Source organism: Propithecus coquereli, unplaced genomic scaffold (genome assembly GCF_000956105.1).
Source record: "Propithecus coquereli isolate 6110/MARCELLA unplaced genomic scaffold, Pcoq_1.0 Scaffold108, whole genome shotgun sequence".
NCBI classification, from domain to species: Eukaryota; Metazoa; Chordata; class Mammalia; order Primates; family Indriidae; genus Propithecus; species Propithecus coquereli.
Window position 1 is genome coordinate 5,667,232 of NW_012134747.1, and position 19,283 is coordinate 5,686,514.

A 19,283-nucleotide genomic window follows, 5' to 3' on the forward strand; every position below is an offset into this window, starting at 1 on the left:
CATAATTTATCATTTAAAAAACACTAAGATAGTTTCAACTGAAGTGATCTTATGTTTCAAGAAGGAAAACTATTTCATAGGGTGATTTCAATAGAAATTGAATCTTTTTCCACCTTTAAATTATTTTTTACTAATCACAAAATTAATTGCACCTTTCTACATTTATGAAAACATTTTTCAAAATAGTGTTTCACGATGTTGACAAGTATACAAAAATTTTAGTTATAATAGCTCTGAAAATTTTGCCTCAAACTACCTGTATAACAATATTTTAGTTTAGCCGCAAGAGTTTATTTATTTATAAGTTTTAAAACTTGTCACTTTGTTTTTAGAAACCTCTATTAGTATTCTTTCTAAATTCTGTACTGGTATAGCCAATTCACAGATTTCCTAGATTTGTTGATTATCTTAGTAGCCAAAAAAAGATTTCCTTGGTTTCCCCAAAATTAATTCCTTTAATGGAAAGATTACATGGCATCTTAAATTTGATATACTGTACATCACTGCTTATATTTTATGTTGGAGTTATAAAGATTGAACTGGATTTTTTAAAAACTGAATTTGGTCACTGTTTAAGAGGTAAATCTTTACTCTGCAAGGACAGCCTTGCAGTTTCCTGAGAGTTACATCAAGAAAGACATCTTAGGCAATCATTGGCTTTCTCAGGATATCCACAATAACTTATTAACACATTTGAAAATAAACTTACACATTAGGTATATAAAATATTTAGTCTTTGCAAAAATTTAAAACTCATACCATCTATAAGTAACTCATTGCTTTTTTTCTTTTCTTCCCAGCATGAAAACAAAGTTGCAGTACGTGACAGAGTGGCATTTGCTTGTAAATTCCTTAGTGATACTCAGGTGAAAACTGATTTAATTCCATATTTGACGTGATTAATATTTACTGTCACACTTATTTTAAGAAACTAATTTTTATGTATAATTATGTGTGCATGAGATTGATATATAAATTCTTCTAAAAAGTATAGTATTAATAGTAATTTATTAGATCAAGATATTATAAACATGTCTAGCATAACTAAATTTACTTTTTTAGAATACTGACTTAATAGTTTATAAAGATATTAAACTCACCTCTTAATGATACTATAAAAGGATTCCTCATTTTCAATATATTGAACAGTTGCTAAATGCCTATACCATGTATATGGTGAAGAAGAAATGCATAGAAACAAATAAGTAATACAATATACTACGTATTGCAATAATGATAAAGTGCTGGGGGAATGTAGAAGAATCTTGGCTAGGGTTTGCATTGAGGTAAAGTCAGGGAAGACCTAAATGAGATGGTCGTTCTTAATCGTCAAGTTTCCATCCAACTCAGATTCTGTGATTCTATAATATACTGCTATGATAGGAAGAACTTTGCAGAATAATGAGGACAATTCTCTTTAAAATAGTAAACCATCTCTAATTCTTTTATGGAATAATTATCAAAACATAATAAATGTCTTGCTTTTTAAAATATTTTTAATGGTTGGGTACTGCACTGAAATTTATAATAGATGCAGACTTCTTAGTACATATCTGGATTTTAGCAAAAGCTTTTGTTTTAAAATGTTTTCCATTAGGAATGAAATTGTTCCAAATGTTGTAGTTTTGAAGTACAAAATATATAGTGAAACAGGCTGCTTTAGGAAAATCACTTTGAATTTTTCAGTTAAATAGATACATTGAAAAATTGACCAACGAAATGAAAGAGGCCGGAAATTTGGAAGGAATTTTGCTTACAGGCCTCACTAAAGATGGAGTGGACTTAATGGAGAGTTATGTTGATAGAACTGGAGATGTCCAAACAGCAAGTTACTGCATGTTACAGGTCAGTGCAATTTGACAGATTTAAAAGAGAAAAGACACACTCTATATTTTCTTCCCTAAATTGAAAGTAAGTATGCACCTTTGCTTGCTTAGGATCCTTAGAAAGCGTTTAGTTTTAACCTAGTCAATTGATCTACTGAGGACTTGTGCTTTCCCTTACTGTCCCTAAGTCTTCTCATTGGATTATCCAGTTTTTCCTTTCACTCGGGGAAATGCCAGTCTTGACACTGCATCTGAATTTATGTAAAGCCCGAATGGAACAGGAGAAACTTCTCTTTGGTTTCTCCAATGTTGACAGAACTGCACCTTCTACAAAAGACATTCCCTTTCCCTGATCTGAACTACAGTCTCAGTTGAAGCATTGAAGGCAGATTATACCACAGCTCTCCTAAATCTCATTTTCCTTTTTTATTATCAGTGGAAGTGATTCGGGGTAACCAAGTCATTTATATTTTCTCAGTTTTTACTATCTAGTAGTTAAAAACAGATTCCGGGTAGAGGTTATCTTCTACTTTACTTTTGCTGGAAATGTGATAAAGATTTACAGTATTTTCCTGAGAGATGTCTTGTACCCGTACAGCTAATCTTACCCTTCCATGGTGTCAGTACCTTCCCCTTTCCTGCCTTTATCCTTTTGCATAATATGATAGTGTGCTGTGTGCTGGGTAAACATAGTAAAATGCCCCCCGCCCCCAGTCTACCTTCTTGTGAACACATATAGATAGTAGCCCACAAATCACAAAGTAAACTTACCTAAGATATCAAGCCACTGCCTGTGGAAGAAAAGGTATCCTTTTATAACATTTTTTCTTACTGAAATAAGAGTATATCTTTTAAATTAAACTGTAGCTGTATGGGTACAGAAAGCAAATGGATTACTAACCTCTTATCAAGATTTATAAAATATATTTTAAATGTAGACAATATATAATCACATCTTACATTTTTTAAATTCATTCTGATAATCACTGCCTTTAATTGGAATTTTTTTCATTTACATTTATATGGTCAAGGTTAAGTCTACTGTCTTGCTATTTGTTTTCCAGTTTTTCCTTTTGTTCCTCTGTTCCTTTCCTGCCTTATTTTGGGTTAATTAAATAATTCCATGAAAATATTTCCATTTTAATTTTATTGCTTCTTTGCTTTTTAGCTATACCCCTTTCATTATTTTTTTTTAAGTGTTGCTCTAGGTCTAACAATATGCATCCTTAATTCACCAAAGTCAATATTTTACCTCCTTATGCTTCACATTTCACACCTCACAAATCATGCTTCCCACTTTACCCCTTCCCTTTCTTACCTCACACCTGATACTTTCTGAGTTTCGCTTTACACTTAATACTTCATGCTTCACAAATGTTACAACAGTGTAATTTCATTTACATACCCACTCCTTTGTCCTGTTGCCATATATTTTACTTCTACAGACATTATAAATTCCAACTTAACAGTGTTATGATTTGTCTTTTGTCATTTGTGTTTTATGTAAATCATGAAAAGAAAGAAAACATAGGCTTTTGTATTTATTCACTATTTACCATTCCTGGCATTCTTTATTTCTTTCTATAGATGTGAGTTTCACCCTTATTTTTTCTTTCAGCACCTTAAAGAGGTGGGGTTTCATTGTCATCAGCCTCTATTAGCTCTGATGAAAAGTCAGCTGTCTATTCCTTGTTTCCTTCTATGTCATGTTTCATTTTTCTTTGGGCTTCTTTCAAGATTTTATTTTGATTTTCTAGCAGTATGACCCTGATGTGCCTAGTTGTAGTTCTTTTTGTCCTGCTTGTGGTTCATTGAGCTTCTGGGATTATAAATCAGTGTTTTTCATCAGATTTGGGGAGTTTGGGGGCATTATTTCTTTAAATATTTTTTTTAATTCCCCAATCTCATTCTCTTTTTCTTCTTGGACTCTTTTCACGTGTATATTAAATCACTTGATATTGTCCATAATTGCCTGGGGCTCTGTTCATTTTCTTTCCGTCTTTTTTTCTCTGTTCTTCAAATTGGATAATTTCTGCTTATTTGTTCGTTGATTCTTCTGTCACATTCTATCTGCTGTTTAAGTTTCCAGAGAACTCTTAGTTTCAGTTATTGTGCCTTTCAGTTGTAGTATCTCAACTTTGTTATAGTTTACATTTCTCTGTTCAGATTCCTTTTCTATCCACTAATTTAAACAGTATTTTCCTTTAGTTCTTTGAACATATTTCTTACAGCTGCATTGGAGTTTATCTGCTAACTCTAACATCTGAGCTATTTTAGGTCTAGTTTCTATTGCCCCCCTTTTCCTTTACTTTCAAGTACATTTACCTCTTTCTTTATACATCTAGTGATTCTTTTTTTATTGTCTATTGGGCTTTGTATATACTACATTATGGAGATCTGGCTTCTTTTATCTTTTTCTGAATGTGGATTATTACTTTTGGAAGTTCAGTTACTTGTTGATCACTTTTAGTCTTCCATTTTGTTACTGTAAACATGTGGAAAGCCCAGACTGTTAGTATTACCGTGCCCTTCTAATTTGGTCAGACTCAATCTCTGAACTGTCTTCCCTACAGATCATGCTGGGGCTTGATTTTAGACTTTACTAGGGCAGATCTAGAGAAGACTTATATATGAATTGACCAAATTCTTTCTTAGTTTATCCCCTTCCAGACATGGAATAGGAAAGATAGGGATATGAAGACATCTTGTTTTTTCTGTGAATTTTCTTTTTAAACAAGGGATTATATACTACTTTAGTACTTAGTTCTGCCTACTTGATCATAATTAGGACTAGAGTAGACCTCTACTTTTTAAGAAGTGAAATTGTAAACTAAGAGTTTTTCACATGTTCTTTTAGCTAAATTTAACTCTGGTAATTGAAATTAACACCCAATTTAATAGATGAAAGATATGCTTCTTCTGGTTTTGACTGAATGTCTAAAAATAGGTTGTCTATATTAGCTGTTACAAGTTTCAGTTCTTTTTCCATAAGTAAGATGTTTACTAAGTTCTCTCTAACGTTTTGCTTTTCTATCTGGCCCTTAAGTAGGACTGAGAAAACTGGGCCTCAAATTCATGCCCAAGGTGTCATTGGAAGTAGAGACTCTCTCTACTTTCTCCATCATGTAAAGTTAAGGAAAATATCCTAGACTGAACTAAAAGCCTTCTGTAAGAACCCAAAGCAAGCATAGATGAAATGTGGAATATCACAGCTACTGGGGAAAATACAGCTTTAGGAAAATTCTTACTGGCAAGAAATCGAGTTTCTTAATGAGAAGAACTCTAAAGTGACTTTAAGTAAAACGGTTGCTTTTCACTGTGGCCTCGCAGCAAAAGATCTAAGAAAATTTTGGGTTTTATTTTTCTTTTATTATTATTATTATTATTATTATTACCATTTTATTAAGGTAGCAAATGTATATTTTAATTGAAGAAAAGAGAGAACAGACAGGTTTAACTTACAGATAAGTAGGTATATATTAATAAAAGCAGCATCTTGGTTCACAGTGCATTACTAGATACAAAGGACCAGGCTAAGTATTAGTTTAAATGTGACTGAGCAGTTTTGGTGTGCATTTGGATTAGATAGTAAACAGAGTTCGTGAACCCAGAGGTTTTAATTGTTGGGACAAAGAGTATTCATATCACTGTTGACTGCATTCAATCATGAAGATGAATTGTTTGCTCCCGCTTCCTTAAATGTAATTAAAAGATGGAGAATTGCACCTCCCTGGCCAGGTATAATACGTAAAGTACATATTTATGTCATTAGTGAAGGCCTGCTTAAGTTAGATTAATGGAGCTTCCGTCAGTTTTATCTGTATCCTCATTAGGAGCCAGCTTTTGGCAAGAAGGGGGCTATTTCTTGTGTGTGACTCATACCCATGTGACCCAAAATCCCCTTGACTTAGCCAGAAAATTTTGAACAATTGAAATAATTCATGTTTTCTTTTTAGGGTTCACCTTTAGATGTCCTTAAAGATGAAAGAGTTCAGTACTGGATTGAGAATTATAGAAATTTATTAGATGCCTGGAGGTTTTGGCACAAACGAGCTGAATTTGATATTCACAGGAGTAAGTTGGATCCGAGTTCCAAGCCTTTAGCACAGGTAAGTGCATTGTTTCGGAGAGAATCAGATTAAAACATTTTAAAGTTCGATTTAATAATTTTTAGCTCATTCTTTTACTTATATTGAGTTCCCGTTGATGTCTTTTTCTATTCTAGACTGTATTTTTTCCTTGATTTTCCTGTTTGGTTCTGCTACTTCCCAACAATCATCTCAGCTTGAGCTATAGTCTGAGATAGAACAAACTATAACAATTCCAGAGGATCTTAGGCAGCCCTAAATCAATCCTAGGGCTGTCTGAAGTTTTCCAGTATATTCCCAGCCCTTTCAGAATCTAAACTATTACATAATTTTATAAATTCCATTTGTGTATTAAGTTTTTCAGCACTATTTATATGCAATAAAGCAGCATTTAGGTTTTTTTTTAACAGTATATACATATATCATGTCAAATTACACATAGAAACTTTTTTAACATTAGTTTAAAAAATGAGATCAATTATTACATAGGCATATGACATGAAATCGCGGTGTCTTAGTTCAGATATAAATATTAGGTTATCCTCAATATGAGCACTGGATGGTGCTATTTTCTTATTTTAGGAAGTCAAGAAATTAGTGCTTACATTAGAACCAGAGTATTGGTAAAATAGTATTACATGGTAGTATATGTTACTAATCTATATAATAAGTACTTAAGAACCTAGGCGTTTACTATAAAAGCAAAATGGACTGTTACTATTATTATAAAATTTTAACTATTTACCATTACAGGATCCTTAACTCCTTTTTATCTTAGTAACAGAGTGTTCTCTTTAGAAGAGCATTTTGTTCAGAAGATTTTATCACTGAACTTTGGTTTAGAAGTCATATTGGGATATTTTGTAATGGCCCAGTGTGAATTCTAAAGTCCTTGTTATTTTTTAAAATGTTGGGGTATAAAGTTTCTGAGTTTTCCTACCAATTTCAATGTTATTAGAAAGAATATAACTGAACAAAAGTAGCAGAAAGGAAGTACCCAAATAATGTAACGGCTAAGTAGAGATTTTAAATGAGAGCTAGTCAAGCTTAGAGATAAATTATTTACAGTATAAAATGAAGTTTTAAAAATTATTTTTAAATAATTTGTTAGGATCAAATTTTATTTATCATTCCATTATGGTTCCATTACATTTTTTCCTCCTTTCATTTGTTTTTTATAGGTGTTTGTGAGTTGCAATTTCTGTGGCAAATCAATCTCCTACAGCTGTTCAGCTGTGCCTCATCAGGGCAGAGGTTTCAGTCAGTATGGTGTGAGTGGCTCACCAACAAAATCTAAAGTCACAAGTTGTCCCGGCTGTCGAAAACCACTTCCTCGATGTGCACTTTGCCTCATTAATATGGGAACACCTGTTTCTAGCTGTCCTGGTATGAGATGATTCTACAAAACACTTCTCTGAGCTGTTTCTACATAACTGAGTTAGTTAATGTTGCAAATACAATACGTACTAGCTTGAGTTTTATGTTATTTCTAAGAAAGGGCAATTTATTGGCTTGAAGGTTTTTATGTTCCTGTAAGTTATAACATCTATATATTAAAAGTAATTCTGTATCCATGATACTTCAGGTAATTTCACAAATGCTGACAAATTTAAAGTTTGTGAGAAAAGCTTAAATATGAAGCACTCTTAAATTTATATTATTTTCTTATCACTGTTTCTGCTAAGAGGAGTTCTTTATCCATGATACTTCAGGTAATTTCACAAATGCTGACAAATTTAAAGTTTGTGAGAAAAGCTTAAATATGAAGCACTCTTAAATTTATATTATTTTCTTATCACTGTTTCTGCTAAAAGGAGTTCTTTCAAATTTGATATTTAAAAGTCAGCGTGCCCATATCTGTAATATTAATAGATACCTTGTATTCCTAAGGAGCTTCTGATAGTCCCAAAATACTTTGACATTTCCTTTTATTTCATCTTCAGAACCTACCTGTGAAATACATAGAGACCGTATTAACTTAGAATCCCTTGACTTCTAGATTTTGATGCTGCTTCTGCTATGTTTGTCAGTTATCCAGTAAACATAATAGATTGTTTTTAATGGTTAGAAATATTAAGATTATTTTTTACTCTTTACAGTAAACATATGGAAAATTTTTTTGAGAATAGTAGATAATTGAATATATTGTACCTGGTGGCTGGGAATATTCCAGCTATTTACATAACTTGAAAATGATACTATGGCAAAAGTTTGATTAAAAACATTTTGGGTGTTTAGCACACTGGCGTGATGAATAAGGAACTGGACAGAGTGTTAGAATGTTTGTTTTAGCTCTGTGTTCTAGCTCTGTGTCATTCACTCTGTGACATAGAGAGTTACTTTAGCCCTCTTTGATGTAAGTGTTGGACTGGAGATCCTTTGTGCTTCTGACATTTTATAATTCTGTTCTGCGACTTGTTCATGTAAATAGTCTGCTTTATTGTTACGTTAACATTTGTGAAAGACTTGCTGGTATCTATCATTAGCTGAGTAATTATTTTTTGATCTGGATGCTTTTTATTTTTTAACAAATGAAGGCGATATGTAATGTTTTTCAATGTACATTTTAGCTTTGATTTAAATTTTAGTCAAGGATTTTTATACATTGCATACCAATCAATTTTTTATAATTACCCTGGTCCTATTAAATAGAAAATAACAATTTGGAATATCTACTACAATGAGAGAACAAAGAGGTAAAACATAGTAAATAAGTCATATATCTATGTAAACTGAGATACATAGAAATAATTAAATGTAAAACATCTTTTGGATCATAAGTCTCAGAAGCTATAAGGATTATTTGCCTTCTGATGACACGTCAGTGCTCTTCCTTTTTGCTAGATACCAGCTTTTCAATCTTTTCTACAGGTAAAAAAAAATAATTTTCTAGTATTTGAAGAAAATTAAAACATATCAAACTCTCTGCTACAATGACTAATATAATGACTATTCAGAACTCAAGTTTATCAAATCTTAACATTTTTCCATATTTTAGAAATTTTTTTATATTTACTTAAGAAATAATTTCTTTAGTATATATTTGAGCACTTATTTAATACATTAAGATAAGACTCGTGCTGAGAGGAATCAATCAGAGAACCTCGTGAAGCTTATGTGCAATAAGCAAAGATAACTAACATAAAATAAGGGATATTTTTAAAAAATACTGATCTGTAATTCCTTATCTGTCATTCAGAAATCTAAAAAGATTTGAAAAGCCAATGTTTTTTAAAAATGAATTTACAATAATCTCATTTGGCAGCAAAACCTGTTCAGAATTGGCATGAGGCTATTAAGATCTTACATGTTATTTATTATTTCTTTTTTATTTGTGAATATTCATGTTTCACTGAAGAAATACTAATGAGTTTGATAATAGGGTGCTACCTCAGATTTCCATAGAGGTGTTATATATTCCTTACTATTTTTCTAAAATCCCAAAACATTCTAGCTTCTGAAGCATATCTAGACCACCAGGATGAATAAGGGATATTATATAAGGAAAATGTTAGGAATTTTGAAAGAGGGAGACATTACTTGTGTACCTTAAGGATATCTGGAAAGCTTCAGGCAGAAGGTACCATTTAAGCTGGTCCTTTAAAGTTTGGTAGATTTACCTATGTGAGGATTTCAGGGAAGCCTTTCTAGGTTGTAGACGAAGAGTAAAGAACATGGACTGGGATGAAGAGATTGGCAAGTATGATAAATACAGGGAGTGTACAGGAAGTATCAGGTGCATCAGTGTGACAAGGACCTAGGAAGTGGATTGGTAGGAAACAGTCTGGAATAATTAGGGAAAGCCTGAATATGATCTTTAAAGGCATTGCTAAGCTAATTAGAGAATAATAAACATATTCTTTTTGGTACGTGAAATCAGAAGCATCCTAGTTCCAAAATAAAACAGGACCTAATAGAAATCAAATGCTAGCTAATGGCAGTTTAAAGGCTCAGGTATCCAAACTCCCGGGTGCTTTTCCTGCAATCAGAGATTGCATCCTAGCACTCTGGGAGGCCGAGGTGGGAGGATCACTCAAGGTCAGGAGTCCGAGACAAGTCTGAGCAAGAGTGAGACCCCATCTCTACTAAAAATAGAAATTAGCCAGACAACTAAAAATATATAGAAAAAATTAGCCAGGCATGGTGACGCATGTCTGTAGTCCCAGCTACTCAGGAGGCTGAAGCAGAAGGATCGCTTAAGCCCAGGAGTTTGAGGTTGCTGTGAGCTAGGCTGACGCCACAGCAGTCTAGCCTGGGCAGCAGAGCGAGACTCTGTCTCCAAAAAAAAAAATAAGAGATTGCATCCATCCATCATGCTTCATGATTCAAATTACCGGGATTTCTATAAGCTTATTTAACTAGAAGTTGCATATTTTTATACTCAATTGTGCTTTAAAGAACTCTATTAAAACAGTTCTAATTAACATCATTGTAAACATTATAAGTATTACTTATTCAACAAATGTCTATTTAGTATCTATTGTTCTAAGTGCTAGAAATGTTACAGCAAACAAACCAGACAAAAATTCCTCCTGCCCTTACAGAGCTTAACTTCTAGACAGTGGCATATGTTTTAAAAGGTTATATACTGGTTCTTTCTTTCTCCTCATACTATTAGTGCATAAATGAAACTCTAGTTTCCCTCAATTATTCTGTAGCACTTATCTTCATAATTCACTGTAAAGTTATTTGATCTTAGGAAGCCTTTTTACTTGGCAATGAGGTATACCTTAATATTTCCAGCTTCATTAGAAAAATATAAGGATTAGCCTGTTCTAGAATCAATCTGTTTTCTGTGTATGTTATTATAGAAGTTACAGAAACAGTGAAAATCACCAATGAGAGCTTTACACAAAAGTATAAAATGGTGTCTCTATAAGATCTATCTTTTCTCCCTTTTTCTCTTCCTCCTTTCCTTTTTTCTCTCATTATTATTGGTGAAGCTTTTAGGATTAATTTAGTATATTAGGTGGGTGCAAAAGTAATTACGGTTTTGTACCATCAATTTTAAATTATTATAACTAGGCTCAAACACATCTTTATTAATCAAAATAGAGGAACTATTACAATCAACACATTTTTGCCGAGAAATAAGTTTGTTACTGTAGCATAAAAATTAGTGCATCGGGATTCTGTGAACTCTTAGAAAGCATTTTCTGCATCTTGCTGGTTGTGGAAACATTTTCCCTGCCAAAAAGTTTTCGAGTTGCTTGGAGATTCTTGAAGAAGTGGTAGTTGGTTGGCGTGAGGTCAGGTGAACATGGCGGATGAGGCAAAACTTCATAGCCCAATTTGTTCAACCTTTGAAACGGTTGTGCGACGTGCATGGGGCGTTGTCATGGAGAATTGGGTCCTTTCTGTTGACAAGTGCCAGCTGCAGGCATTGTAGTTTTCAGTGTATCTCATCAATTTGCTGACCATACTTCTCAGATGTAATGGTTTCTCTGAGATTCAGAAAGCTGCAGTGGATCAGACTGGCAGAAGACCACCAAAGAGTGACCACGACCTTTTTTTGATGCAGAAGTTTGGCTTTGGGAAGTGATTTGGAGCTGCTTCTTGGTCCAGCCGCTGAGCTGGTCCATCGTATAAAATCCACTTTTCGTCGCACATCACAATCTCACAATCCTATTGAGAAATGGTTCATTGTTGTTGCATACAAGATGAAAAGAGGACACTTCAAAAGGACGATCTTTTTGATACTCAGTCAGCTCATGAAACACCCACTTTTTGAGCTTTTTCAGCTTTCCAGTTTGCTTCAAATGCTGAACCGACCATAGAATGGTCAACCTTGAGTTCCTCAGCAACTTCTCAACTTCTTGTGTAAGACGATCAGCTTCGATGATTGCTTTCAATTGGTCGTTGTCTATTTCCTGCGGCCGGCCACTGAGCTCCTAATCTTCAAGGCTCTTGTCTCCTTTGCAAAACTTCTTGAACCACCACTGCAGTGTACATTCATTAGCAGTTCCTGGGCCAAATGCGTTGTTGATGTTGCAAGTTGTCTCTGCTGCTTTACAACCCATTTTGAACTCGAATAGGAAAATCACTCAGATTAGCTTTTTGTCTAACATCATTTCCATAGTCTAAAATAAATATAAAATAAACAGCAAGTAATAAGTCATTAGCAAAAAAACATAAAGCAAGAAATGTACACTGAAATGATATATAACATAACCACATTTAAGAATGTACTCCAATATTTAATGGCAAATGTTAACAATGCTAAAACTGCAATTACTTTTGCATCAACCTAATACATCTTAAATCCTTGAACTACTTACATGTCCTTTCACCCTGTATCACTGGCAAAAACAGATGGATATTTTTAAAACTATCCCTACCTGAAAGACTATCCCTGTTGTCAAAGTGTGACCAGCAATGGTCCAAGCGAAATTTTGAATATGCAACATGTTTTAAAAGGTAGTGATTGCTTAATTAGACATAGTATTTTTACTTATTTGTTTTTCTATTCTTATCTCTAATTATATGACATATTAAAATATTTTAATTTGATTTGTTGTTTTGGAACAAAAGAATATATTGAGGTAGCCAAAATTAATAGAATGAGTATTTTTTGAACACTGAAAGTTACATAAAGATGTGACAAGATGTACATGTATAAATATGCCTGTGTAATAGCACATTTTTCTTTAAATTTTTGTTAACTGTAACACAGGTAAGGGTATATATATATCATCTATTATGATAAATCAAACATCAGTGAAGCCTTTACTTGCTTAAGACATTGTCTATACCAGTACCTTTGGTCATTCCTCCCTGCTTAGTCATACCTTCTTCTTTCTCTCCAGAGGTAACCACCATCCTGAATTGTATGTTAATCAATCTCTTGCTTATTTGTATAATTTTATCACACATTTAGTTTTGCCTGTGCTTTAAATTCTATATAAATGAGTCATACAGAATGTATTCCTTGGCTGGCCTTGTTGTTCAACGTTGGATTTTTGGGATGTTTAATTTTAGTTATTCTCATGAATGTACTTGTAGTTTATTTGTTTTTCACTACTATTTAGAGTTCCATTCATGACTGTAACACAGTTTTTGCACTCTTCTGTTGAATACTTTGATTGTTTCCATATTTTTACTGTTACGAATAGTACTGCTATGAACATTCTTGTATATGTCTCTTTTTGACATGTCCAAAAGGTTCTCTAGTGTGTTTACCTAGAAGAATTGCTGAATCAGGATTATGATATTGCAAGATTGTTTACTCATATTTTATTTAGGATTTTTGTGTCTGTTCAGGAGGGAGATTGGCTTATTATCTCCCTTTCTCATTTTATCTTTGTCTGCTTTTATTAGCAAAGTTATGCCAGTCTCCTGAAATGCATTGGGAAATTCCTCCTCTTTTTCTGGTGTTTGAAAGAATTTGTATAGATGAGATTACTTATCCCTTCAATGTTAGGGAAAACTCACCTATAAACTGGGCTTGGTATTTTCCTTGTGGAAAGATTTTAAACTACTGATTTAGTTTCTTTAAAGTTTTAAATTCACATTGTTTCTTAGTGGGTTTTGAAAATTGATATTTTCCATTTTTATTGGCTATTAAAAATGTAGGGGAACTCCTGTTATTTAGTATTTGTTCCATCTATTAATAAATTAAATCCCAGCATCAAAATTCCTAATTCAATATGACGTGTGATTTATATTTTGAACATAGTTTTAGAAATACCTTTAAAGTAACTTTATTTTATTTATTTATTTTTTTTCAGACAGAGTCTCACTCTGTTGCCCGGGCTAGAGTGCTGTGGCGTCAGCCTAGCTCACAGCAACCTCAAACTCCTGGGTTCAAGCGATCCTACTGCTTCAGCCTCCCAAGTAGCTGGGACTACAGGCATGTGCCACCATGCCCGGCTAATTTTTTCTATATATATATATTTTTAGTTGTCCAGATAATTTCTTTCTATTCTTAGTAGAGATGGGGTCTCACTCTTGCTCAGGCTGGTCTCAAACTCCTGACCTTGAGTGATCCACCCACCTCGGCCTACCAGAGTGCTAGGATTACAGGTGTGAGCCACCACACTGGCCTTAAGTAACTTTAAATAAAATACTGGCTGGACGCAGTGGCTCATACCTGTAATCTTAGCACTTTGGGAAGCCAAGGTGGAGGATCGCTTGAGGCCAGGAGTTTGAGACCAGCCTGAGCTACATAGAGAGACCCTGGCTTAACAAAAATGTTTTTAAAAATTAGCCCAGGGTGCTGATACGTGCCTGTAGTCCCAGCTACTTAGAAGGCTAAGGCAGGAGGATCAGTTGAGCCCAGGAATTTGAGGTTGCAGTGGGCTGTAATAACACTACTGCATTCTAGCCTGGGTGCCAGAGTGAGACCCTGTCTGAAAAATAAAATGAAATATTGTGATATTGTTTATGAAGATCATTTTATGTTCCCTTAGGAGGATCCAAATCAGATGAAAAAGTGGACTTGAGCAAAGACAAAAAGTTAGCTCAATTTAACAACTGGTTTACATGGTGTCATAACTGCAGGCACGGTGGGCATGCTGGACATATGCTTAGTTGGTTCAGGTAATCAGCATATTCCTTCTTTAACAGGCTTAGTATTACAGGAGATAAAGCAGATGGCTTTTAAATAGTTCAGGTTTGTCAGTTAACATATAGCCAAATGATAAATTTTATTTTTGCCGTCACTTGAGTTAACAAAGATGGTGTCATCACCTTTTCGTCATTAGATATCCTATGTAATCTTAACTATAAAGTTAATACTTATGTAAGAAATAGTTTAAATATTTTATATGAGTTAAATGTTTGATTAGCATCAGTTAACTTTATTTAGGAAGACAATATGTTTATAGTTTTTTAAAACTGAATATCATGTAATTGAATTATAAATGCAGTGATAAGGTACATATCAAACTGCTGTCTCAGTTCTCTTCTAAGTAAGCTTGTTATGTAGCTAGCAAGGACCTCATGCAATGGAGACTGTCAAGACCATACTTAACTTTTATTTTGAAAAATACCAGTGGCCCTGTGCTCCTCACTGGTATAACATTGATGCCCAGTTTGTCTCATTAGCTTAAATTGAAACATTGAGCACATCCCTTTTGTCTTCACAATTGTGCATGAGATATCTTGCCATATGTGTAGAAAGTAAAGCTATTCATTTTTCAGTACCTTTTTCCCACAAGTTCAGCTTGGCAGTCATTTCTAATTTGATACTTTTAATGCTTTTTTCCTCTGGGTTTTAATTCCTGTATTTTCCAAATGCCATTTTGAAAAGTTGCATTATAGATAGATTTAAGATGTAGATAAAGAGCTGGGCATGGTGGTGCATGAAAAAAAGATATAGATGAATAAATGTATGTCTGTATAATTTGGATTTTTAACTGTTTATTTGACCTGTTTTTTAGGGACCATGCAGAGTGCCCCGTGTCTGCATGCACATGTAAATGCATGCAGTTGGATACAACAGGGAACCTAGTACCTGCAGAGACTGTCCAGCCATAAAGAGAAACCTTCAAGTGTGGAGCTTTCTAATAGATGTCCTTCATAGATCAAAAACATACCTCAGAACAAGTCACTCATGACTTTCCTGTAATGGGAAAATAAATCATTCTATCAGATCAGCAATTTGATGTTTGAGTGATTTTGATGTGCTTCACAGAGGCAAGTGCTGCTGAAATGAACATCAGTGTAGGCATGAGTTCTGTTCAGTAGGTTGAAAAAGTCCATTTTAGAAGAACTTTCTAAGGTTTTGTTGAAATTACCAACATTTTATAAGCAGAGTTTATGGAATAATCAAGAATAGACCTTGAACCTGTATCTTCCAAGCCGAAATTGGATATCTTTCAATAAAACCTGTAAACTTTTAAAAATAAAAGATCAATTAAATGATTCAGACAATAGTTTAAGCTCATCCATTCTTAGATTCCTTTCAGATAAATGTAAAATTGTTGATTTTAACTTTTAGAGTTAGTCCCTACCCCACACTGGAAAATAAATTTTATCAATGTATGTTTGATACACATATTTTTAAGGAGGCTTTTCCCTCATGTACTTTCACTTTAAGATAAATCTTTTGGCACAGGCCATTATTGTCTTCCTAGAAAAGCCAAAATGAAGAATGTATCTTACAACTATTTCTCTTCAAAGGAGGAAAATATGTACCATTTCAGGGGAATATGTTACAAAATTTTCAATTTCCACTTTTTGCTTTCCAGTGTTCTGATTTGTCTTCAAAGATTTCTCTCTGTATTAATTTGTCATTTTATCCTCATCATCTCAGCGCATTTTACTGAGCACAAAGTCTATGCAAGATTATGTGTGACCAACCGTTTGGCGTAACCTATTTCTGTGTCCTGTTAAATTCCCTCCTGCTTTGGAATACCTTATTCTTTCCAAGGTAGACTAGGAGGTGTTGGAGAAACAGGGTCACTTCAAAGACTACTTTAGATGTAAGTTTTTAAAAGTAAGTTTATTGGGGCCAATCAGGGACTTTATTTTAAAATTTTTTTTCTCATTTCATAGATAGATAGTTGTAAGAGAAATATACAAAGGGTTTGTAGCAAGCTTCTTAGTCATCTGCCATATGCAGAGAACTGAACTGAATTTTGTAGTCAAAGTCGTGTTCAGACATAGAAAGTAAACCTAAAGTTTTATTTTATAGATTTTGGAGAAAGAAATATCTCAAACTAAAGAATTTTAAGAGCTTTCATGTTGGCAATTTTACCTTATAAAAAGTAAGATCTATCACATGAGTTTGAGGTGTGACCTAAATATTGAACGAAAGTGGATTAAAATTATTTTTTACTTTGAGATCTGATACAAAAGGCCCTTTGGAAGTAGTACATATGTACTCTAAATGTTTCACCTAGATGACAATCTTAAAATGAAAGAATTGGGAATAGTTAAAAGTTTTTTGCAAAGCTTGCTATTAGGGGAGCTTTTTCCAGTCTTCTTTTAAATAATTCTTACTGATTTCATTTTATCAAGACATACCCTTTACCTTTAATATTGTTTCAGTTGAAGTGTTCCTTTCGAAATTAACTATGTCCTAAGTATGAAAAGTCAGCTTTAATGTCAAACTTTTATCGTATACATTTTCATTTCTCCTTAAAGTATAATATAAAATTATTGAATTTATCTGAGATATTTATAATTTTTGGAAATACAGCATAAAACATGAGTATAAAGTCTATTATGTAAATAATATGTGTATTTGTGATCATGTAGAGTGACATTTTTATGATTATTTGTATCAGTGTGTCAGTCTCCTACTATTTTCTGTGATACCCAAACATGCAGTTTAGAAGATGGCTATTATGTTCGTTTTTCATGTCAGCATGTATAGACCATGAAAATAGATTCAAATTATTTTCCCATTTTTATCACTAGGTCACTGATATTTGGGTTTTTAAACTCAACAAGATATTTTATCTAAACGTGTTCAATAGAAGTGTTTAATAAAAGTGTTTTTATTATTTTTAAAAGATTGAATAAATCTGGGTTAAAGTCAACATGTCTAATCTGGAAATTATAACTCTACAAATAATCCACATAAAGTAATATAAGTACTTATTTGGTGGCAGGTTTCATACTTGATCTTAGAAGTAACATTTCTTTTAGGCTCTGTTTTTCAGTTTAATACACTTTCCAGAATGGTTATTACTCCTTAAAATGGTATATTTAAAAAGTATCTTTCCATTGTCAACGCTACACATAATATTACAAAAAGGTACTTACATATTGAATCGAATGACTAAAGTTGCCCATTTGATTACAAATAGTAAAAATACGGGTTTTGAAACTTAAATTATAATCCTAGCCCCAGTATCTTGGATAAGTGACTTGGCCTTTTTGAGTTTCAGTTTCGTCGTATGTTTAAAGAAAGATATAGAAATACCTACCCTGTAGAGTGAGCATTGGGTGATGCAATAAACATGAAGTGCCATATCCCTCTCACATAGTAAGTGCCCTGTAAATGACAGTGATTTGCAGTCATCGTTACCGTAATCTTCATTGGATACTCATGTATCAGTAATTTTTAAATGAATATGGTATAATTTGGATGGAGAATTTACATTTGTCTCAATGAATGAAAACTTCCCAATAATGGTAATATCCCAAATTGAGGGTAAACAAAAGTAGCTAAGTCCTATCTCAAAGGAAAAATGCATAATTTGGATAAATTTGGAATATTACTGCTTTACGATCTGTATGTGAAAACCCTCCAGATGATCTCCTAGAAGTTAAATGTGATATGGGAGTGAACCCAGGATGAAAAAAAATTATTGGTGAATCTGGACCGTTGACCAGTGACTCTTGAAAATTAGAAGTTTTCATATCTATACTCAGTTTGTAATTTAACTAAATTTAACTCCCTAATCTTCACAGGAGAAAGTATCAGGATCATCTCTGTGTACTTCTTTTCTGACATTCTATTACACTTGATGTTCATTTAAGTTAAAATGTTGGGGTGGTAGTGATAATTTAAAAAGTACACTGTGATATTTGCTCTCCCTGGGAATAGCCATAATTAAAACAAGTGGGCACTAAGTAATTGTTCCTAATGTCTAACATCTGCTCAGACAGAGGCATCAGAGAGGCAGGAGAGACATATTCAGTGTTCAAAATATTTGTATTGCCAGGCACAGTGCCTCACGCCTATAATCTCAGCTACTCTGGAGGCTGAGGTAGGAGGTTTGTGGAGCCTAGGAGTTCAAGGCTGTAGTAAGCTGTGATCGTGCCACTGCACTCCAGCCTGGGCCACAGAGGGAGACCCCATCTCTTAAAAAAAAGATTGTATGGAGTCTTGTGACCCACATGGCAACGGCAGAGGTGGGGCTAACTGAACGCTGGACACCAGCTTCCCTATCCACTGCTCTTCTCATTACATCACTTGCCTATTTTGTAGGTTACTTTGCTGCTTATAACAAGCAACACTTTACAAAAATGTTAATTTTTTATAAAATACTTTTCCCAGAGTACAGAAACAGAGGAAAGCTTCCTAAGTGTTTTTAACAGCTAACCCAGATATCAAAGTAGATTGCCAAAACAAAGAGCTGATTTCACTTAGAAATGAGGGCTGTGCGGAAAGTATTCAGCCATTGTATCCATGTATCCTTTGTATCCATGGCTGGATACTTTCTGGACAGCCCTGTGTACATGATAAAGTCACAAATAAATTAGTATCAAATGCAACAGTATATTAATGAGAATAATAGTTACTGTTAATGCCTGTTATGCACCAGGTGTCAAGCACATTATCCTATTTAATTCTCAGAGTAACCCTGTGAGGCAAGTATACCATTACTATTCTCATTTTATAAATGAGGCAACCTAGAGGTAGGGACATTAGGTCACTTGTCCCAGGTTACGTGACCAGCAAATAGAACAAAGA

The 19,283-nt window shown here is 33.7% G+C and overlaps 1 protein-coding gene across 1 annotated transcript in view; it reads left to right on the forward strand.

The window, feature by feature from the left end:
• Positions 1–15,514, forward strand: part of MIOS (missing oocyte, meiosis regulator, homolog (Drosophila)) — a 54,921-nt gene extending 39,407 nt beyond the window's left edge. Inside the window, exons 7-12 of the mRNA XM_012647892.1 lie at positions 801–866; positions 1,687–1,845; positions 5,783–5,935; positions 7,096–7,300; positions 14,323–14,452; positions 15,295–15,514. Of these exons, the coding sequence (XP_012503346.1) occupies positions 801–866; positions 1,687–1,845; positions 5,783–5,935; positions 7,096–7,300; positions 14,323–14,452; positions 15,295–15,391 (810 nt within the window). The 3' untranslated portion in view covers positions 15,392–15,514. The remainder of the gene's footprint in view (positions 1–800; positions 867–1,686; positions 1,846–5,782; positions 5,936–7,095; positions 7,301–14,322; positions 14,453–15,294) is intronic.
• Positions 15,515–19,283: the final 3,769 nt, after the last annotated feature.